Source organism: Pholis gunnellus, assembly GCF_910591455.1.
Source record: "Pholis gunnellus genome assembly, chromosome: 16".
NCBI lineage: Eukaryota > Metazoa > Chordata > Actinopteri > Perciformes > Pholidae > Pholis > Pholis gunnellus.
The window spans coordinates 6,490,789-6,510,332 of NC_136543.1; the positions used below are offsets into that span (position 1 = coordinate 6,490,789).

General features: G+C 42.4%; 4 protein-coding genes across 4 annotated transcripts in view; 1 reads left to right on the forward strand and 3 right to left on the reverse strand.

Annotated features, from left to right (window-relative positions):
• Positions 1–779: 779 nt before the first annotated feature.
• utp23 (UTP23 small subunit processome component) lies at positions 780–3,247 on the reverse strand. The gene is made up of 3 exons (XM_079176648.1): positions 2,668–3,247; positions 2,402–2,576; positions 780–1,731 (listed from the first exon to the last, which is right to left on the reverse strand). The coding sequence occupies exons 1-3, from the start codon at positions 2,853–2,855 to the stop codon at positions 1,336–1,338; spliced, it is 759 nt and encodes a 252-aa protein (XP_079032774.1). The 5' UTR covers positions 2,856–3,247; the 3' UTR covers positions 780–1,335.
• A 1,172-nt stretch (positions 3,248–4,419) lies between these two features.
• On the reverse strand, positions 4,420–7,179 carry LOC306708330 (zinc finger BED domain-containing protein 4-like). The gene is made up of 5 exons (XM_079176140.1): positions 6,726–7,179; positions 6,338–6,461; positions 5,983–6,122; positions 4,830–5,895; positions 4,420–4,750 (listed from the first exon to the last, which is right to left on the reverse strand). The coding sequence occupies exons 1-5, from the start codon at positions 6,990–6,992 to the stop codon at positions 4,425–4,427; spliced, it is 1,923 nt and encodes a 640-aa protein (XP_079032266.1). The 5' UTR covers positions 6,993–7,179; the 3' UTR covers positions 4,420–4,424.
• Positions 6,906–14,606, forward strand: rnf5 (ring finger protein 5). Its single transcript, XM_079176141.1, has 6 exons — positions 6,906–7,258; positions 10,991–11,009; positions 11,523–11,635; positions 11,727–11,784; positions 11,888–11,999; positions 12,344–14,606. The coding sequence occupies exons 1-6, from the start codon at positions 7,032–7,034 to the stop codon at positions 12,460–12,462; spliced, it is 648 nt and encodes a 215-aa protein (XP_079032267.1). The 5' UTR covers positions 6,906–7,031; the 3' UTR covers positions 12,463–14,606.
• A 51-nt stretch (positions 14,607–14,657) lies between these two features.
• slc44a4 (solute carrier family 44 member 4) overlaps positions 14,658–19,544 on the reverse strand; it is a 13,713-nt gene continuing 8,826 nt past the window's right edge. Inside the window, exons 9-22 of the mRNA XM_079176139.1 lie at positions 19,372–19,455; positions 19,048–19,160; positions 18,833–18,955; positions 18,300–18,399; positions 18,014–18,106; positions 17,785–17,887; positions 17,285–17,544; positions 16,965–17,059; positions 16,601–16,704; positions 16,401–16,474; positions 16,193–16,263; positions 16,009–16,103; positions 15,845–15,929; positions 14,658–15,569 (exon numbers count right to left, since the gene is read on the reverse strand). Coding sequence (XP_079032265.1) covers positions 15,451–15,569; positions 15,845–15,929; positions 16,009–16,103; positions 16,193–16,263; positions 16,401–16,474; positions 16,601–16,704; positions 16,965–17,059; positions 17,285–17,544; positions 17,785–17,887; positions 18,014–18,106; positions 18,300–18,399; positions 18,833–18,955; positions 19,048–19,160; positions 19,372–19,455 — 1,519 coding nt within the window. The 3' untranslated portion in view covers positions 14,658–15,450. The remainder of the gene's footprint in view (positions 15,570–15,844; positions 15,930–16,008; positions 16,104–16,192; positions 16,264–16,400; positions 16,475–16,600; positions 16,705–16,964; positions 17,060–17,284; positions 17,545–17,784; positions 17,888–18,013; positions 18,107–18,299; positions 18,400–18,832; positions 18,956–19,047; positions 19,161–19,371; positions 19,456–19,544) is intronic.

Below are 19,544 nucleotides of genomic sequence, written 5' to 3' on the forward strand. Positions count from 1 at the left end.
AAGGGGGAAAAGAAAAAGAAAAAAACACGCTGTCAACAAAGTCAACAAACTGGTTTTATTTACTTATTTCAGTTTGTTGACTTTGTTTTGTGTATGATGTGGAGTTCAACCATGCTACTTGGGAGTCTCATCGGTCCCACCACTGCAGGAAAAAAAAAAAGGTTCTCATGTACACTGACATTAGCCGAATGGGAGCATGCACTATATCCAGTCTGCCAGAGTACATTTAAACAGTTACTACGGGAGTGATTTGGAGACTCAACCAGCAACTAACCATTGAACGACTGTAGCGGAGCACTTTAAGCATTACAAACTCCAAGTTGTCATTTTTGCAAATGCGTTGCTTGCGTCGTCGACTGTTTGCACAAAATCATAGTTGTGTCCATACTTTTAAAAAAAGAAGAAAAAGAGCTTCATTTTCTACCTATAGATGTTGTAAACATCAGTGGTCTGCCTTAGTTGCATGCCCTGTTCTGAAATATGTTTGGAGTAGAATTGCTACAGAAACATGTTTATTACCGTGTTGCTCTTTTATTCTTAAAAGACTTGAAGTTCATGACAGATTTTTTATTTATTCAGTGTCCCTTTTATATATATATATATAATCATTTAGTTACAACTGGGTGACATGCAGTAATGTAGAACTCCTGCCAGTGTAAATCAAGTACAAGTAGACACTTGTTCAATATTCATTTATTGATGTAATATATATATATATATTAAGAGAATTAATTCATTATTTAAAAAGGAAAATAGATTTTTAATCTAAAGAATGATGCAATCAAGTGAAGTCTGAATGGACATATGTTATGAACGTTGTCGTTTGGACTCTAAACTCATCGTACGAGAAAATACAGGTTGAATTTAGCCGACATCAAAAACCACACAGCGCGCAGTAAAAACAAGCAGACCACCAAGTCGTTGGGACTGCTCTCCTTGTGCTTCTGCAAAGAGCTGAATGCGTTGTTTTTGATATCCACTTTCATACAAACTGTATATCATGTAATGTCTGAGTGCTTCTTATATTCTAAACTATGTGCCTGTAAACCTGCCTTTTTATTTTGTATAAAAGCCAAGACAAATCTTCCAATCACAAAAATATTGCTGAGCAGTTTCAGTCCCATGCCTGTACGTCCCGAGTCTTGGAAACTGTTGCAACATTTTTTCAAAATAAAACAAATACTATGAGCATTATTTTAAAATTGCATTTTGTGTGTCAAACATTGGTTTATTCTATGCAGTGACATCGGAAAAACAGACCAGCGTGGAATTATTTCAGATTGGGAGCGTGGACATCTACTATATAAAACTAATAGTCTCTGTCTTCCTGCTATGCTATGCATGTGTTGCTACAGGAGCAGACACGTCTCCCTCCGTCCTTGGTTTCTTGTTTCTAACTCTTTTCCTCTTCTCCCCCTCCACAGTCTTCTTCTTCGGCAGCGTCGGCCCGCCTTTCTTTTTCTTCTTCAGGCAGCTCAGAGGGTTAGGATTGCTCTGTTTCCTCTTCCTCTTCTTCCCCCGCCGCTCTCCGTCCTTCTGGTCGATGCCCTGCTCCTCCTTCAGGCTGCGGATGCTCTGCTGCTGGGCCGGGCTGACCAGCTCCCCCAGCTGGACGGCCCGGACGTGGTCGAGGGACGTCTGGCAGGGCTTGTCCAGCACGATGGTGTTGAGGATGATGTAGAGCAGGGGAACGCCCGGGATCTTCTTCAGGCCTTCAGTCAGTGAGCGGTCCTGGAGAGCACACGCACCAAATACAGGAGATTTGTGTGAGGGGATGCCAAAGTTTACTTTCAAGTTTAATTCCCGCAGTTACACAGCACTCCATTTAGCCCTAGTTTAGTTTGTCCTAAGGAACTTCTCTTCTTAGACTCGCAAATGATTATATGAAGGTTCCTTAACTGATATTTAATTGGCTCCCACTATTTTAGGGAGGTCCAAAGCTCTTGCACATAACAAGACCCATAACAAGCAGCACCCTCTGACAATAAAGTTAAGGCTTTATTAAGGAAACATATGCTGAGGTGTTCAACGATGTAAGCTTATTTTAATTTGCCACTTTATGAAGTATACCTAGTTATATTAGTGACGAGGTATAATTTAATTCGACACCCCTGAAATAAAACCTAACTTCATGAAGGCTATAATGTTTAGCTTTAGTCGGAAATGTAACGGAGAGGCGTTGAATCAACTCTATGATCATTATGGAGCTTGTGGTTTGTAGCTAATATTTTGACGACCACACAGCACTAACTCTCTAAATCAATTCAAACAAATAGTGAACACTATGATCTTCATAACGTGGGATTTACTGCAGGGCTTTTGTATCAGACTGCATTAGCATGAGCTACATGTACCTAATCAACTGGCAACTGAACAGATAGCTGGGTCTGATTGTATTTACCTGTGTAGCAATGAAGTAGTTGTGAGGGTTCGTCTCCCCCAGCATGGACAGCAGACACTCTGAAGCCGGAACAGGCTCCTTGAAATGTGGACACCTCCTCGTCTGGAACCTCTGCAGGATGAGTTTGGCTCCGTACAGATCTTTCCCCAGAGTCTCCAGCTCTTTCAGTGCACAGCTGCGATTAGAGAGTAAATAATGGGATATTAGAATGTTACATGTAACCTGGACATAGGGTAAATAACGCTGTGTAAATCTAAAATACTCACGTTGTGGTGCACAACTGCACCTCTCCCATCAGGTATTTGGGCATTTGCTCTTTGATCTGAATCTTGTTCTTCAAAGCCGCCTGACAAAAAGTCCCATCGAAGAGGATCTGAAAGGGTTCCCTGAAGCTGAAGTTGTATTTGTAGAAACTTATAGTTTTCTTGGCTTGTTTCTGTCGCTTGAGCCCCATGGCGACTGGTAGGTGAGGTCGGAAGAGGTTCTAGTTGTTCACGTTAAAATGTCCGTTACAGTTGAAGATGATATTTTTCAGGTTACATTGACTAATGAATTTCTTTCATATACATTTTGAAATGTTCACTGTCGGATACTCAAGCATGGATATTTCTAATGTACACAACACGCTTGCAGTGCCTGCTTCTCATGACTCCGGGCGGAAACCAGATATACGACGATGGTTCCGGTGTTGTCTTGTGCTCGTGCCTGCATGTACCTTCAGTCGTCGACTGCTGTCAAGTCAGCAGACACTCGGATCTCCGTGGTCAAACCAGCCGTCAATTAAATTTTAGTACACCTATATACTGACATTCATGGTAAACTCGTTCAAACGGACCAGATCGGGAACGAGAAACTTTGCGAAGTTGGCGGAGGGATCTACGTGAGACAACTTCCGGTTTTCAAAATAAGATGTCGCCAAAGCGTATACAAATTGCATATGGAAATAAGTGATTGAATTATATTCAAGTATAAAACATGTTATCTGCATCTTATGAGTTAAAGGGAAAATACAACTAAATTGTGCGTGAAGTGTATTTATTCTTTGATTTGAGGGTTTCCCCTGTTATTACCGCATAGGATATTCATGCTAATACACACTCTCTAGCAAGAATTGCGCTGATAACTGCATTTTATTAATAGATCTCTAGAAATAAAGATGCATTATTCAGCAGAGCAGAAGTAGTGGTACATACATAAGGGAGTACAACAAACATAATTTGGCAACAAGAGGTGGTTTGGCAAGATATCACTTTGTATTTCACAGTTTGAGTGTGAAATATGGTTCCATGCCCAGTATCTTACAATGACAAGTTTCTTTGAAATGCGTTTAATGCAGTGAAAAAGTATATGATGTTTGTTTTAAACTGCACCTGTAAGGTAGAACGTTGTTGTAGTGCAGGTGATACACCGATTACATAGAATACAAAAATAATGATATAAAATAGAAGCACTAAAACCCTATGGAATATTGTTTTTATAATAATAACAAACAATAATTACCATATGATTATTGTTGTTATGATTATCATAAATATCATTATTATTAGGGGCGGGTGTTTTTATTCTCCCCGCCCCTCGTCTGTGTTTTTCCCGGAAGCGGAAGTCCTCCTTCAGGTAGAGCGACAGCAGCAGCAGCCCGTAATATATCCATGCAGCAGGCTCGGTCCGGTGACACTTGTCGTCGCCAGACAGCTAACTATAGCACGGGTCGGGCCCGGTTGGGTTGGACTGGTACGTTATAGTGATGGGACGATGATACCTCAAGGAGTGTATTGACACACTAAACAAACTGTGTCGGCACTGTATTGATACTGTGTTGGTCACCCAATAGTGACCCCTGCAGTAGTTATAAAATCATTGCAGGTAAAGAAAGTCCTTGTTCGTGTAAATGCTAAAACTGAGTTGGTATGTAAAATATAGCAAATTAGAGTAAAAATTCAGAGTTACAATTTTGTAACTTATGTGCACATTTGTCAACTTAACTGTTAAATCATATGAAATAAAAGACAAAAAAGTGATCAGTTCATGAATTTTTATTGAGAAACAAAAGTTTTTCGAGTGTCTTTGCTCCAAGGCGATTTCTCCTCTTACACACCAGCTCCCCAGCCTTGGAAAATACTCTTTCGCATGGTACAGACGATGATGGTGTGCAGAGAGTTTTAAGTGCAAGTTGATGAAGATGTGGGTATATGTTCTGGTTCCATTTCCAATATTGCAAAGGATCTTGGTTTCTGGGTGTGTTTGTTTCTGCCAGGTAGCGTTGGACTTCAATAATGGAGTCAGCTGTTGCGTTCCTCGTCTTCTGGGTCTCTGCAACCTCCATATCGAAAGTCTTCCAGAGATTGTGCCCTAAAAAAATAGTCAATCATTACTTCATTATCACATGATAAATCATATCACAAAGTGCCACAAAAATGTATTTTCATACCTGAACTGGGTTCTGACCCATGTGAAGAGCTAGGCTCTCCTTCTCTTGGGTCAGGCTCTTGGCTCCTCATTTCTTCTGCACATTCTGACTGCAGTCTCTTCACCGCTTCACTTGCCTTTTGCTGACTAACAAATCCATTCTTTTTAAATCTGGGATCTAACAGAGTTGCCAGAGTCATCACACTGAGAGATTCTATGCCGCAAATAGCGTCAGTTAGCCGCTTCCTCAGGTTTTCAGCCAGTTGCTGAGCAGCTGTTTGTGTCACTGTTGTGGCCTGACGTTGAAGCTCAATGTGGAGCATTCTCATCATGGGAATGACCTTCGACCCAGAGACCCTTTTTTCCTCAGACAGTTCTCTTGTAGCTTGGTCAAAAGGAACAAGAACCCTGAGCATCTCTTCAATGATCTGACATTCTTCTGGAGTCAGTGGAGTGATGCCAGGTTTTAATAAGGCCAGTGACACCCAGACTGCCTCCTTCTGCTCAGTCATTCTTTCAAACATTTGGTAGGTACTGTTCCATCGTGTTGGCACCTCGTTTATTAATTTATGGCCCGGTGTTCCCAGCTGTTGCTGTATTTGAGTGAGCTTCTCTTTAGCAGTCACGCTCGATCGAAAGTATGTCACAATGTGTCGTGTTTTGTTGCGTATTTCAGTCATTGTTGGGATTTGATCACATGATTTTCTCACAATTAAATTCAGGGAATGGGCTATACAAATGGTATGCCGTATTTGCAGCATTCGAGCACATGCAGTCATGTTTGCTGCTGCATCAGTGACAAGACACCTGACCTTTCCTGCTATGCCCCACTCCTCCATGAGGCTCCTTTTAACCGTGGCAATGTTTTCTGCAGTGTGTTTCTGAGGAAAATGCTGCACTGCCAAGACTGATGAATGGAGTTCATGGCTTTCTTTGTCCACATAGTGGCCAGTAACAGCTAGATATGCCTCCATATTCATGGACGTCCACATATCAGCTGTTAAAGTAACAGCAACAGCACTCTGGAGGTCCTTTTTGGTTTTCTCCTTCTCCTCCTCATATCTCTGGCTCACCAAGTCCTTGATGGTCTGAAAATAACCATACAAATACTGTTACACCAATAAAATATAGTTATATAGTTAGTACAAACATATAATTAAAATTCTTAAACATACCTTCCTGCTGGGTAGAGCATACGAGGGTACAATAAGCTTCAGGAGCTCCCTGAATCCCTCATTTTCAACAAAGCTGAGTGGCTGACAGTCTTTGATGATCATATTGACCACTGCCTCATCCACTGCTTGCTTGTTAGGAACTGCAAGCCAAAAGGAACTATTTTGTCAAAAGCTTAATAAAAGGACTGTAATTCTTACAAACAATATCAAATAGACATAAGACGACATGGTGGTGTAGTGGTTAGCACTGTCGCCTCACAGCAAGAGGGTTGGAGGTTCGATACCAGGCCTGGAGCCTGTCGTTTTGCATGCATGTTTTTTTTTAGCACAATTTTTAGAGAGAATTTTAACATACCTGGGGTACTCTCACGAGTATCTGCCAATTCTTCATTGCCATGCCGAGCTCTATAATGCCTCAGCATTGATGAAGTGCTCTTATTGATATAAGATAGCTCTGTGGAGCAGAGCCGACACTTCACCTACAATAACATAAAAAGTTAATTTATCTGAAAACAATTCAAACCTCTTACCAGAACATTGCATTCACTTGTTAAACAAAATAGACACCCTATCTCATGATTACGAGATCAGGATCTCATAATTACATGATGACATGAATAAAGCAACTGTAAGGCTCTTTAACTGACTATCATATGAATCACAGGTCATTCACTTGATAAACTGATAAAGTGATTGCAATGCGCCACCGTAAAAAATAGTATATAAAGGAGAAAAAGATTTACCTTGTTTGGCGTCACGAGATCAAAATTATTCCACACCGGGGAAAACTTCCTAGGACGATCCATGATCAAGCAAAACTCCATCCGACAAACCCACGACATGTTGATACAGTTTGTTTCCTGATAAACACACTTTGGCGCGGCACATCCAAACGACACAGTTCCTGTATCGGTCACGTGATTCTTTCTTAAAGCAATACACGCACCGATACGAGGTTTCCCTCTTGAGCTCTCGGCACAGTGCTGATGCACCAGTGTCGCTCGTCCCATCACTAGTACGTTACCTTCCTCGCTCGTGCAGTAAACATTATGGCGGCCGCGGATCCCCGGTCCTCGAGTGACGGAGGGCCGGCCAGCAGAGGAGGATTCCCGGCCGGGGAGAGCAGCAACGACCGCGACGGGCCGGGCGGCAGCGGAGGAGGAGGCGGCAGCAGCAGCGGCGGGGAGGGCGAACGGGACCGAGCCACCTTCGAGTGCAACATTTGTTTGGACACTGCCAGGGACGCTGTCATCAGTATGTGCGGCCACTTGTTCTGGTACGAGACGAGGAGGCGGGGGGGAGGGGTAGTTGTTTTTGTTTCTGTCCAGCTCTCCTGGTGTGTAGTTTTGCCGCTTGTGCGGCCTCCGTTTGCGTCAGTTTGATACATTTCACGGCGGAATTGCGCCCAATAACTCACCGTTAACAGTCGTTAGATTAAAACGGGCATAGCTTGTTAGCTACACCTGGAGAGGGGTTTGTCTCCCCGTCAGTGATGGATGAAGTGTGGCTGAACTCTAGTAACCGTGTCTGCGGTCCTACCGTCTCGGGTGAAGGCTGGTCGCTCACCACATTTGCATATTGCACATGAGATCTGATCTTGTGAGGAGTTAAGTGGCTCAGCGCGATCCTATGGTTTCATGTAGGTCAGAGGTCAACCAACCCCCCCCCCCCCCCTCCTCCTGTGACACATTAACTTTCAGGTTGAACAGACTGGTGATCATTGGCAGCTTTGAGATCAGGTTTATGGTCAGTCATTCACAGCAGTCCAAACAGTTTTCTTTATTTTTTAAGTTTGTTGGAAAATATAAATAATTAAGACTTTTCCACAATGTTCTGTCAGTATACACTAAACAATACAATTTATTGAGACAATGTAAGCCACAGCCCTAGTGAATCAAATGATGCTTTACAATGGAAGCTTTGACCAATACATGAATACAATCAACCAATATCTGACACTGATGTTACATGTCAGCCAATATGTAATAGGGGAATTGCAGGACAGGGATACCAAAGATGCATGTTTTTAGGTATTTTAGAAACCATACAGTTTGCCTCCCTGAAAGCACTGACACGTTTATTTTTCCAACCATAAAATGTCCCGTACACACAGTTTAGTAGATTAATGAAAAGGGAACGTAAATGTAATCCAAGGTAGCACTTTAACTACGAGTCCCTTCTCCTATCTCTGTTTTCATCCAGACTTGCGCAAGGCTCAACCTTCAAACCATTGTGTGTTTAACAACTACACATGTGCGCGCACAGCGACGTGTTTAAAGGCTCATTCACGAGTGTTGATTGATGGCATTGCTCGCTCCCAGGCCGAGGCTAATGTGAGATTAGAGCCAAGAGATTGGGGTCAAACCTAAAAGGGCATTTATAAAAATCAGTAGTAAAAGTCATAACGCAGAAGAAAATGTAACCTCTCTTTATCCGTTAATGACGTACGCCTAGCAGCTTTAAAAGATAGGCCTGGGTGTGCGTTTGCTTTGGAAGCAGGAGTTTCAGGAAGTAGGTAGCAGGATGCTGCAGGTTTTTATTACAGGGATCCGATATGTGTCGAGGAACAGAGAAACCCTCTGGAAAACACACTGGAGAAGCCCAGGAAATGATTTAAGCTGTGTAAGACCATCACGTACAAGACGCCACATAACTTGACCTAAACCGGAGTTTAAACTGCCCATCCGGCTCGCAAGATAATGTAATTTGCCGGACAGTTGGAAGAAAGGTGGACAGGTTATTACTAATTTCTGTCTCATCTATGGAGATTTTTTTTAATACAACTGACTTTTCTCTACTAAACATACAGAGCAGTATGCTGGGCATGAAGGAAAAGACGACGGTGTTAACGAGTACACAAGACCACACTGCCTGAGGCCTTTTTAATAGTTATTAGTGCAGGAATCTTAATATTTAGCCGTCTGTTTCTTTGATATTTGATCACAGAACTTCCCCTCACAGTTCCGTGTGCGGTGGCGTTGATGCTCCGGTGTTCGGGGAGCTGATGTAACTTAGTTGCCATGTTACTCGTCTTCTCTCGTCTTCTGATGAAACTGTGATGAAACTGTCGGCAAGGAAGAAAGGCGTCGACGTCGGATCACCTGCTGCAACTTCAGATCAACATTGCTACTTAATGTCAGATAAATAGTCTTTATTTCCAGTAGAATCTTTACCTATAAATCAGTCTGTCACATCGCCTACATTCAGTATGTGTGATGAGCTCAGTGTGTAAACGCCTAAACATCCATCTATTCAGCTTGTATCCAACTTTGACACCATTTATTGCTCCACTAGTTCAGCTGCAGCTAAACAACTGCTTTTGCCTAAAAAATGCTCAAATAGCCTAAAGTTAGCACAAAAGTCTAAAAAAGTGAAACTCTGGTTGAGATCCCATTAATCGCCCTCCGTCATGTTTAAGCTTGGTGAAGTAAATCAGTTTTTTCCCCCAATTGTAAGATGAATATCTTTTATTTTTTGCCAAAACAAAACAACTGAAGATGTCAATTTGGGATTAGGAATTATTAAATGCAGCCCAAAATGACAGACAGTAGTTGCATGCAGCCGGACTTTTCTGTCGCTGCTGCTAACATTTCAAATAGGTTTTGCCTAAAACGACCACACAGCATTGTGAACGGAAACATTACTGCAGTCCGTGTCTGTAAACGCACGATTAAGATCAGAGGGGAGCAGCTAGACGACAATCCCGTGTCGGCTTATGTTCTTATTTTAATGTTATGAAAATGAGACTTTAATGGAGTCTGCAGTCGGGCTTCACTGAATGGATGTTGAGCCTCTTATTGGAAACTAAGCAGTCATTTTCAGGTCACAGGAGCGCGGCTGTGCGTGTGGCCACATGTTAAATCACAGTTGAATGGGTTGTGATGTCAACTTTGTTTAACGGTTTGTAGACACAGGAATGCCATTCTCAGCTGCGATCTGGTAGCCACTGTTACACACACACACACCAGTGTACAGTATTAATGTGTGTGTGTGTGTGTGTGTGTGTGTGTAAAGCTGGCAGATTTTATTTTTAGCTTTATAGTTTGTTTGAAGCAATTAGTGTTTGAATGTTCTGTTGTTGTGACATACTTAAATGTGTTAAACAAGTCCGGCCTGTTCTGTTGCTTAATATGAGTTACGTTGCTGTTGAAATTTATCTCGGAAGGAATCTCTGACAAAAGCATTTTTACATAAGAGACTGTTTTAAAAAAACACAGAAATAATAGTTTCCAGCTACATACTGTAATAAGCTCTGGTTACCTCGTGGGAATTCATTTTTCTTTAGTGGCTGAACTCTAATTAACTGAGGTCTTAGGGCAAAACTAGACTTATTAATTCACACGTTTAATTTATGATGCAGGATTAAGTATCCAGACATGTCGTACTCATTAGTTTGGTAAAAGTAAAAAAAAAAAAACCTTAGTTCATCTGTTATTCTCAGCAAATACAAATCAGATTAACAAAAATGTGCCTTTTGTATTTCAGTTGGAGTGGTACTTTTATGCAACTGTACTTCATTTTTTTTTCACACTATTTTTAAAAACAGTTCCAGACAGTAATCGGGACTAATTAACGCTTTCAACAGTTCTTTGTACAGTTTGATTTTTGTGGGCAGTACAGAGTTATAACGGTGTTGGAGGGAGAAATACTCTCTGATGTGGTGTTTTTTTTCTCTTCAAACCTGCATCCTGAACTCCCACAATGCAGCAGCAGCAGTCACACTGGCAACACTCTTGTCAAACCGCTGACAACAGATGGAGCCAATTAACACTAACGATGGGGAGCGGGGACGAGTTCAATCAGCCACCTCGTTAGGGCCAGGTGGTTCTGGCCAGCTGGGCTTCCGCAGGAAAATCTGAGCAGTTTCACGGCACTAGGAGTTTCCAAAAACAGACCTTCCATTCCCATTGAGATTGAAGAGATGCATATGATTTATATTTAAGAAAAGATGAGAGAAAGGCTCTATCGTGAGAATGCACATTAATCTTTTGTTTCTCTGTCTCTACAGCTGGCCCTGTCTTCACCAAGTGAGTGTTTCCTCTGTTATCTCACCCTTCTTTTTTTTTTACGATACTCGTTAAATAGCCTCGCAGGTGTTTTTCAATACTGATTAGTCTTCTACTCAGCTTGAAGTTATTCTGTTGACCACACACTCCTGAGAGGAGGTCTCTGATCAGACACTATGTGTTTGCCGTTAGCTGAATATAGCCTTTTTAACTGCAGCATGCGTTTGTGACGTAACGTCAGCGTGGAAACTACACCTGTCGGTTGACTTAGTGCAGATTAAGCTCGCTTATGCACTTAATGCCTCCGTTTACTGCAGCTTTCTCTCCGCCACGCTGTACGTTGCTCTCGGTGTGGCAGCATGAGCGCCACATATGTTCAAAGTAGGGATTAAAGAAATGATTGCAACCATGCGTGGAAATTGACTCGCTGTTAATCTCTTCAAGTTTGACCTGAACCCAGTGTTTAGACGGTAGAAACGGGGGTGTATCTGATTTCATTTGTGATGCTTTTCTTTCCTCTGTTGCTCCTCTCAGTGGTTGGAGACGCGGCCCAGCAGGCAGCAGTGTCCTGTGTGTAAAGCGGGCATCAGCAGAGAGAAAGTCATCCCACTGTACGGCAGAGGGAGCTCCAGCCAGGAGGACCCCAGGTACACAAAGCTTTGCCTCTGTGTGAACAGGATTTTGTGTTACAGCCTCACGGTTGCGTTTTTGATTATCGACATGTCTGTGGTTGTTCAGGTTGAAAACTCCACCTCGGCCTCCGGGACAGAGGACGGAGCCAGAGGGTCGAGGCGGGGTGAGTCGGGTCACATCCGCTGATTTAAGCTCATATTTACAATCTTCTCTTTTTTTGTTTGTCCTGTTTCTCAAACTGTTTTTGTTTTTGTTTTCCCTCTCAGATGTTTCAGGGTTTCGGGGACACCGGCTTTCACATGTCCTTCGGCATCGGCGCCTTCCCCTTCGGCTTCTTCACCACAGTCTTCAACGCCAACGACCCCTTTCACAGAGCAGGTAAACGCACACAGGTTGAAATCAATCCGGACGGTCTGATTGGCTGATGACCAGTTAAGGCGATTACACGAGGGTCTCCTACTGAAGCTGAATCCAGAATTTTCAGTGGCCATGGTATAAATGTCAATAAGTGTAATACTTAATGAATAATTGTGGTATTAGAAGTCTTAAAAATCCCAAATTGAATTAGGTGAGCACCACATAAACCCTGTGATTTGATTAGTTGGTAAAAAGCTCCTTCTAAACACATCTGTTGCCTTCAGGCGACACGATTAGAGTGCAGATGTGAACGCACCATCACCGGGGTGATAACCTTTCCCGCCCGTCTCTCACCCCCATGTCAGACCAGTATGCAGGTGATCACCAAGGCAACAGTAACCTCAACAACGGCAATAACAACTGGCAAGACTCCCTCTTCCTGTTCGTGGCCATCTTCTTCTTCTTCTGGCTCCTGAGCGTGTGACGGAGAACCCGACGGGACGGACGGACGAGTGGATCAAGGAAAAAACATAAATAATAAATAAATAAATGTAGAAGCCCTCTCACACACTAAACTCAAGCCACAGACACACACTCATTTTACATTTCCTAGCAGGTACTAACTTGGGAGAGAGCGTAGCATTGTTTGATCCCAAAACAAGGACATATATAGTATATATATTACATAAACTAATAATTGGATTTCTCCTCCTGGCAAAGGCAGATTCTCTTTAGGATTCTTAGCCCCGCCCACCTGCTTCGTTGATTTTTGTTTATGCAAGAAACCCTGGTGAGTAGTGGTGCGTCAATCCCCAAATACGTCATGTTGGCACCTGTAGATATAGGCACACAGAAAACTAGCTGTTGGGGTTCAGAGACAGTATTAAGCGATCGGGGTGACCTACGTAGGACCTTTTCTTTTTAAAGAGGTGGGTGGAGGATAATTCGGGGCAGTGACTAATTCTCTTTTGGTTTTTCACATTCCTCTTGAAGGATTAGTCCTTCAATAGAGAGAGGGAGGCACATTGTGGGAAGTTTTAAAACAGGGAAGATTGAGAGGGGTGGGGGGGGTATGAGAACGTAGTTGTTGCTATAGCAACTTTACCTTGCCCTCAAAGGCCAAAGAGTAGCGGATCAGTCGTGTACGATTTTTTTGGGGTTTTTCGGCGGGGAGGTGAAAAATGTTATCGCATGATGTTCCCGTTTACAGTTTCGTCCTGAATTGAACAAGTAGTCCCAGAATGTGCGACTTGGACGGATAGAAACAGCACAGGCGGATGCATTTTCTTTTTTTTTCCTTTTTTAAAATTTTTTTTATACACCTGTCTTAACAAAACCTGCCATCGCACTGTGAAGTCATTTGTAGACGGAGCTGTCCTAAAGATGGAAGCGCGTGCTGGTGTTCAACCACTTGCTGTGTCTTTCCTCACAACGCTGTACAAACGTGGACGGGTGAACCGTTAAAGGGCCCGTTTGGAAGATTTTCACGTCCACACGAGCAACGAGTAAAAAGCGATCTAAGATGCAAACATACACACACACACACACAAAGTTAAGTTCAGAGTAAACTGTCAAGAGAGAAGTTCTAGCAAATAAAGTGTCTCGATGAGATGCTACTCACGCGGCGTAACGAGTGAGGAGAATCCTTTCAGTTAGTCGTGGAGGGGAAAAGGTCGGCACACGGAGAATTTACAGGAATGAACTTTTGTCACAGTTGATTTGTGTTTTCGTTTTTTTTTTTCCCTGACTGTATGTGTGTCCGAGTGAGTGTGGAAACATTATATATATTTGTATATATGAATATTGTAAAAGCTGTTTTTACGTGTTTTCTGAGTGGACGACTAGCCACAGAGAGGGCGATGGAGGACGATGATGAAATAGGCCTCGAGATGTTTTTGTAAAGCGAGAAATCATCTTATTCCTGGTTTTTCACTAATTCCTTCCTTTGATTCAAAAGGCTCGCAGCCCAAATAAATACCGTCTGCCAACCTCTCCCGTTTAGATAAGTGAATGTTATGAGCGCCAAGTTTGTCCTTCCCTGCTGATGTGATTTGATATGAGGATGTTTGCTCTCTCCTGGCTGCCATGGTGCGCGGTGCGGTGTCCCTTTTTACTGCACACACTTTTTGAAGCAGTTGAGCGCGACTTAAAACTAAAGTGACACAAGTTCATGTTAATATCTGACAAGTAAACCAGCAGCAAGTGCTTCTTTCACTGCTTTCTACCGCAGATTTGTTTGTTTCAAACTTTTAGTCTTCAGCCCCCAACCAACAAGGACAGTTATCCGTTTTTTGCACACCTTTTCTGGAGCAACAAAAGGCTTCATACGACTACAGTAGTACGTAAACACACTTTGATGTGTAAAATCAGAATTCAGCTGAACTAGAGGTAATGAATCGGGTGTTTGGGTCACACCGGGGTGAGAGGTGACGGTCCTCTGTGGGATGGACAGCATGGCTGCTGGAGCTTATCATTTCTTGCATACTTGTCCGTTCAAGCTACACTTTGTATTATAAATCGTATGTGACACTAAAACAAGGGATGGAAGTCGTGATTTAACAGACTAAATCTGGAGCCATTGTGCAAAACCAAATGATGTAGGAGATTAAAACTTCATTAAAACGCTGACTTGTTTTCTGTCGTCACTTTCTGCATTTTAATAATGTCAAAAGACTCGAGTCTGTGTCATCGGTTCATTTAATCTACCAAACAAAAACCAGGTCAGAATCTTTCATCTTCTTTTCAGTTATTGGAGATTTTAAAAGATAAAATCACTGTTTACTTGCTTTTGTTTTGATATGGGTAATCTAATAGATAAGAAAAGCAAAGATTAGAAAATGATATCAACCAAAACGTCTGTTTACATGAACTGGAGACTGTGTAAGGATGACGACATGAAGGGTTCAAGTGTAGCTTGAAGGCAGCCAAACCGTTCACAGCTGGGTCATATACATTCATATTTAAACATATTTATTATTTGCAAAATCAATATTGTGGTAATACAAATGTTTTCCATTTATAAAGCAACCCTTTATTTATATACAAAAATACATGACGTATAAGAACTTTTTTTTTTGCAATTGTTTCACCTGAAGAAGTGTCATCTTGAAAGAGGAAAGAAGCATTAAAGGCCTTTAAACTGGATTAACTGACTAATGATAAATCCCTCAAAAATGTCCAGAGTCATATGAACACAAACAAATATTATTTAAAATAACTGAATTATTTTAGGACTTTCAGTGAAATAAAAAGCCAAATAAAAAATAATTTTAACAAATGAAGAAATAAGTCATGTAAAGATACCGAGCAACTTATGTCACATCACCTGCATTCACATTCATTCTCTTTAATGTGTACAGTCATTCATACTACACGTACATACACAATAAGATTTAGAAAGTGCAAAATCAGCAAGTTAGTTTTGGTCAACTTATTTGGAAAACAATGGAGTGTTAAAAGGTGAAAACGATCTTCAGTCCTTCCCTTTACCCTTTTTCGGAGCTTTGTTGGATTTGTTGAGGATCTTCATGAGGTTTTTGGACATAAAGTACGGCTTCTGCAGGGATCCATCGTTACGCTCCAGGTCCTCCACTGAGAGAGGGAGAGACACAAATTGAGTGAAGTGGTGTAACATACCATGTGTGCTTGTTTCTGTCTGCATTGTTGTATCATTTCATTAAGTGATCCAAGTTAAGTGTTTAGTGTCTTAGCTTTACATGTTCACTAAACAAAATTAAATTTAGATTGATTAAATTAAACTAAATTGAGAATATTTGCGTGTTCAAAAATCTTTTCCTCATGTTGGTCGTATTTCTGTGTCAATAACGTGAATGGGCCATGCTTCTCCAAACACTCAGTGAACTCACAGAAGCAGAGGAAGAGTGTATCGACACACATGTTGTACACACTGAAGAATCCGTGAGCTATGAGGTAGCTACCAAACACCACCGTCTACAGAGGAAAAGAAAGATTAGACTAAGAACAAACTTTGATTACTATCAAAAATGGAGAAGAATCATTTGTAACTTACAATAATTGGCATCCAGTAGTAGTTGAGGGTTTCGAAGCGGAAGGTGTCGCCTGGTAGCCGTATTCTCCCAGAGAAGAAGAAGAACGACAACACGCCTGGAACCAGATTGAGATGTCAGTGTCTCTTCTCTTCACTGTATTAAGAACACTTCGTTCATTTATTTGTCTTTGTTTTTATTCCTTACCCACTCCTGCGACCACCAGGAGCTTCCCAAAGAACAACAGCAGGTCTGTCACTTTATCGAGCACCACGACCCTGAGGGGACGCGCAGTCAGAGTCAGAGAGTCGCTCAAACACAAACGTGACGAAACAGGTCAGACGAAATGTAGCCAGCTAGCATTGACAACACAGACTATAATCCCTTTAGTAGGAAACAGGACTTCACCACAAACCTCACGACATTTCTCATGAGCAGCATGAAAGCATTTCTGGCTGAGACGCAGAAGTTCTTCCCATAAATAGCAATCTGTCGAGAAAACAAAATCAAATCATTTTTTTGCAAAGCATGTTTGTTTTCCATTTGATAGTACTGAGCTACACAACAATTCAAATGGGAGGGACCAACAGCTGCCCAACAACATGATGTGCTTACCATGATGTACGCGTTCCTGTTGAGGAACTTGATGAACTTCTCCAGACACCAGAGGCAGCACTTCATGCAGCACAATATGAAACGTGCAACTGGATTCTGCGCCGCTGGAGACAGACCACCGAAACATGTTAAGTAGCCCAACAACGTGTAGCACACACGTCAATCATTGAAATGTGTCAGGGGATTTATATATTAATACCATTAAGACTAAAAGTTGCTCTGAATAAAGTGCACTTTGATCCGTTGCCATGATTAAGACTTATTTAAACTAAAGCACAAAAAGAAACCAAGCAGTGAGAACATGTTCAGTATTCGTTAAAGTAACGCAGAAAGTGAATACAAGATGAGCGTAGGTCAGTCTTACCTCTTGTTTTGTGGTCAATGTACTCCAGAAGGATCCTCACTAACTGCACAAGGGTCAGGATCAAAGCACCGAATGCCAAGGAGCCCACATGGTACCTGAAATGTACAAAACAAAAATGTCTGACTGTCTGGCTGAGGTCTGCTTCCCCAAAACTGTTGTGTGCAGGTCTAATGCGTCCTCTAGAAGCCAGACAGGAGGACAAAGATCCAGAAAAGGCTCCCTTTGGGAATGCAGGCGTTCCGTTATTTGGACACTTTTGAAAGAGATGGACACATTTATTCTTTGAATGTAACCAAAGTTACAGCAGCTCATTAGCCTACCTGAGCGAGCGTATAAAGCTGGCACTCAGGGGAAACGTTGGGATGTCATCCGGTTTGGTGAAGGCCCAGTAGTAGGAGGCGAAGGCCCCCGCCAGCGTGCACTGCCCCAAGGCGATGACGAAGTTGACACACCAGAGGAAGGCCACCACGTTGTAGATCTGCAGGTAGGAGAGGTTCCTCTGGAAGAAACCCTCGTCGTTGTATTTGATGAAGATGCAGCTGGCCGAGGGGCAGCCTGGGTAGTCAGACGAGTTGAAGTTCTGAGAGGGGGAGTCGGGAGAGTGAGAAGGGGCCGTAGGCGGGAGGTGTGTGAGGGCATCAACAGTAGGATGACAGACAATCATTTTTATATTGGTACATCACAGTTGTGTAGCTGGTGATTTGACAGCTGACAGTCAATTCCTTCTACTGGCTTATTCAACAAGATTGAAAATGTGTGAGAAGTTTTCACTTTAGGTCACAATGTTCACCCACACTGGGTTCCCATCCTGCCCACTCACCTGAGGGTCACAGTTCACAGAGCCATTGATACTCTTACAGTCGTCAAGAGTGGAGTTTAGAGCCACCACTCTGTAGATCGGGCCTCCCGAGGTGGCCAAATATCTACGTTCATCAGTTTAAGCGAAGAACAGATTCTCTGGACGGTAGAAGTGATTGCAAAGTAAAAACAACATACACACAGAGTCATCTCAGCAACATTTAAACTATAGTCTAAAACTTAAAGGATACAAAGCGGTGGCGCTCCAGTAAGCGACACACACCAGCAGGAGAACGAAGGTGACCAAAGGGTACAGCAGAGAGGACATCATGTGACTGATTGCCCTGTTGGATATGAACACACACACTACAAGGTTATGCCAAGGCCATATGCACTCTTACACGGAAAGATTACAAATTATAACAATAAATGAAACATGGACCAGATAAGGCTGTAAATAAATCCCCTTTAAGATTAGCACATGGGTTGTGTTAGGTGTGTCATGAATGAGATGTAATGTGTGGCATCAGGACTCACTTGCTGGACTCCTGGATCAGGGCGATGGCGATGAGGATTCTTGACCGCAAGAAGATGATGGTCAGGAGAATGATCCCCTCCCCCACAGATATGATTATCACTGAGGGGAGGAGAGAAAAACTGCTGTTTAACATTAACAAACATCCAACATGAATTAGAATAACCCTTACATCAGTGTTGTCATTTATCAGACGCATTGCACAATGTCATGAATCGACTGGTTCGCGGTTATAAACACGACATGTGACTCGTGCGTATACCAACAAGCGTTTTATTGCATTTATTTTTGGATGTGGCTATGTTTCGGTATTTATGGTGTCATTGGTTATCTCCCTTTTATACCTCTCATTTCCTCTGTGTCAAAACATGGACAATACAGCATACTTATACAAGGGAGATACAGACATCTTTTTATTGTTTGTTGTTCTGATCTTTGTATCCAGCAGCACAAACCTATTACCACTAAAAACTAAAGTAAAAAGACGAGCCCGTCCCCACGTTTTGAGAAAAGATGTGTGATGCTTGCGACTCACAGAAGGCCAGCCAGGTCTCTTGGACCTGCAGGTAAACGTTGAAATTGGTGGTGAAGCCAATGTCACTGATGGTAGCAGAGGCTTGCTTGTAGTTATCATATTCCCAGTAGCAGTGCCATATACCTGCGAGAGAAACACACCAACATCTCAGAGGCTACTTTCGGGGAACATCTAATCTTGTCATAACAAATAAACTGCTCATGTTGAGTGTTTACCGTATGCCCCCGCACCCAGGACTCCTATGATGAGCACCCACACCATCACTGGAGCCGTGAACCTCAACAGCAACAGGAACAGCATACTGACCAACATGGCTATGAGCAGAGCGCTGAGAGGGGAGATGAAACAGTTAAGAAGTAAGAAAACAAAGGATTTTGGAAAAAAAGGTTAAATATCAAAAGGATGAAGAGGTCAATGCAGAAATTATCAAATTGTAAGACCAAAAGTTGCAATTAATCTCAAGAGTAACTTCTATCTGTATGTCAGCCAATAGGTGGCAGTGTGTGTGTGTGTGTGTGTAGTTCGTCAAGGCAACTCACACGAGAATCCACGGCCATGCCGACGCAAAATCCTCAAAGATGCGGACGCCTATCTCCCTGGCATTGAAGCCATTCACAATGTCTCTGTTGAAGACAAAAACAAGGACGAGCTGCGTTGAGGACGGTTCTTGGAAAAATGGACAAAATGTGTTTATGAACAAACAAACAATGAA

Coding starts and splice junctions, on each gene's coding strand:
- LOC306708330 (XM_079176140.1), bottom strand. CDS start 6,992: ATGGGACGAGCGACACTGGTGCATCAGCACTGTGCCGAGAGCTCAAGA. Junction 6,123..6,337: donor TACTCGTGAGAGTACCCCAG/GTATGTTAAAAT, acceptor TTTGGCTTGCAG/TTCCTAACAAGCAAGCAGTG. Junction 5,896..5,982: donor ATGCTCTACCCAGCAGGAAG/GTATGTTTAAGA, acceptor GGTTATTTTCAG/ACCATCAAGGACTTGGTGAG.
- rnf5 (XM_079176141.1), top strand. CDS start 7,032: ATGGCGGCCGCGGATCCCCGGTCCTCGAGTGACGGAGGGCCGGCCAGC. Junction 11,636..11,726: donor TCCAGCCAGGAGGACCCCAG/GTACACAAAGCT, acceptor GTGGTTGTTCAG/GTTGAAAACTCCACCTCGGC. Junction 12,000..12,343: donor CGACCCCTTTCACAGAGCAG/GTAAACGCACAC, acceptor CCCCCATGTCAG/ACCAGTATGCAGGTGATCAC.
- utp23 (XM_079176648.1), bottom strand. CDS start 2,855: ATGGGGCTCAAGCGACAGAAACAAGCCAAGAAAACTATAAGTTTCTAC. Junction 2,577..2,667: donor GTGCAGTTGTGCACCACAAC/GTGAGTATTTTA, acceptor CTCTAATCGCAG/CTGTGCACTGAAAGAGCTGG. Junction 1,732..2,401: donor ACTACTTCATTGCTACACAG/GTAAATACAATC, acceptor TGTGCTCTCCAG/GACCGCTCACTGACTGAAGG.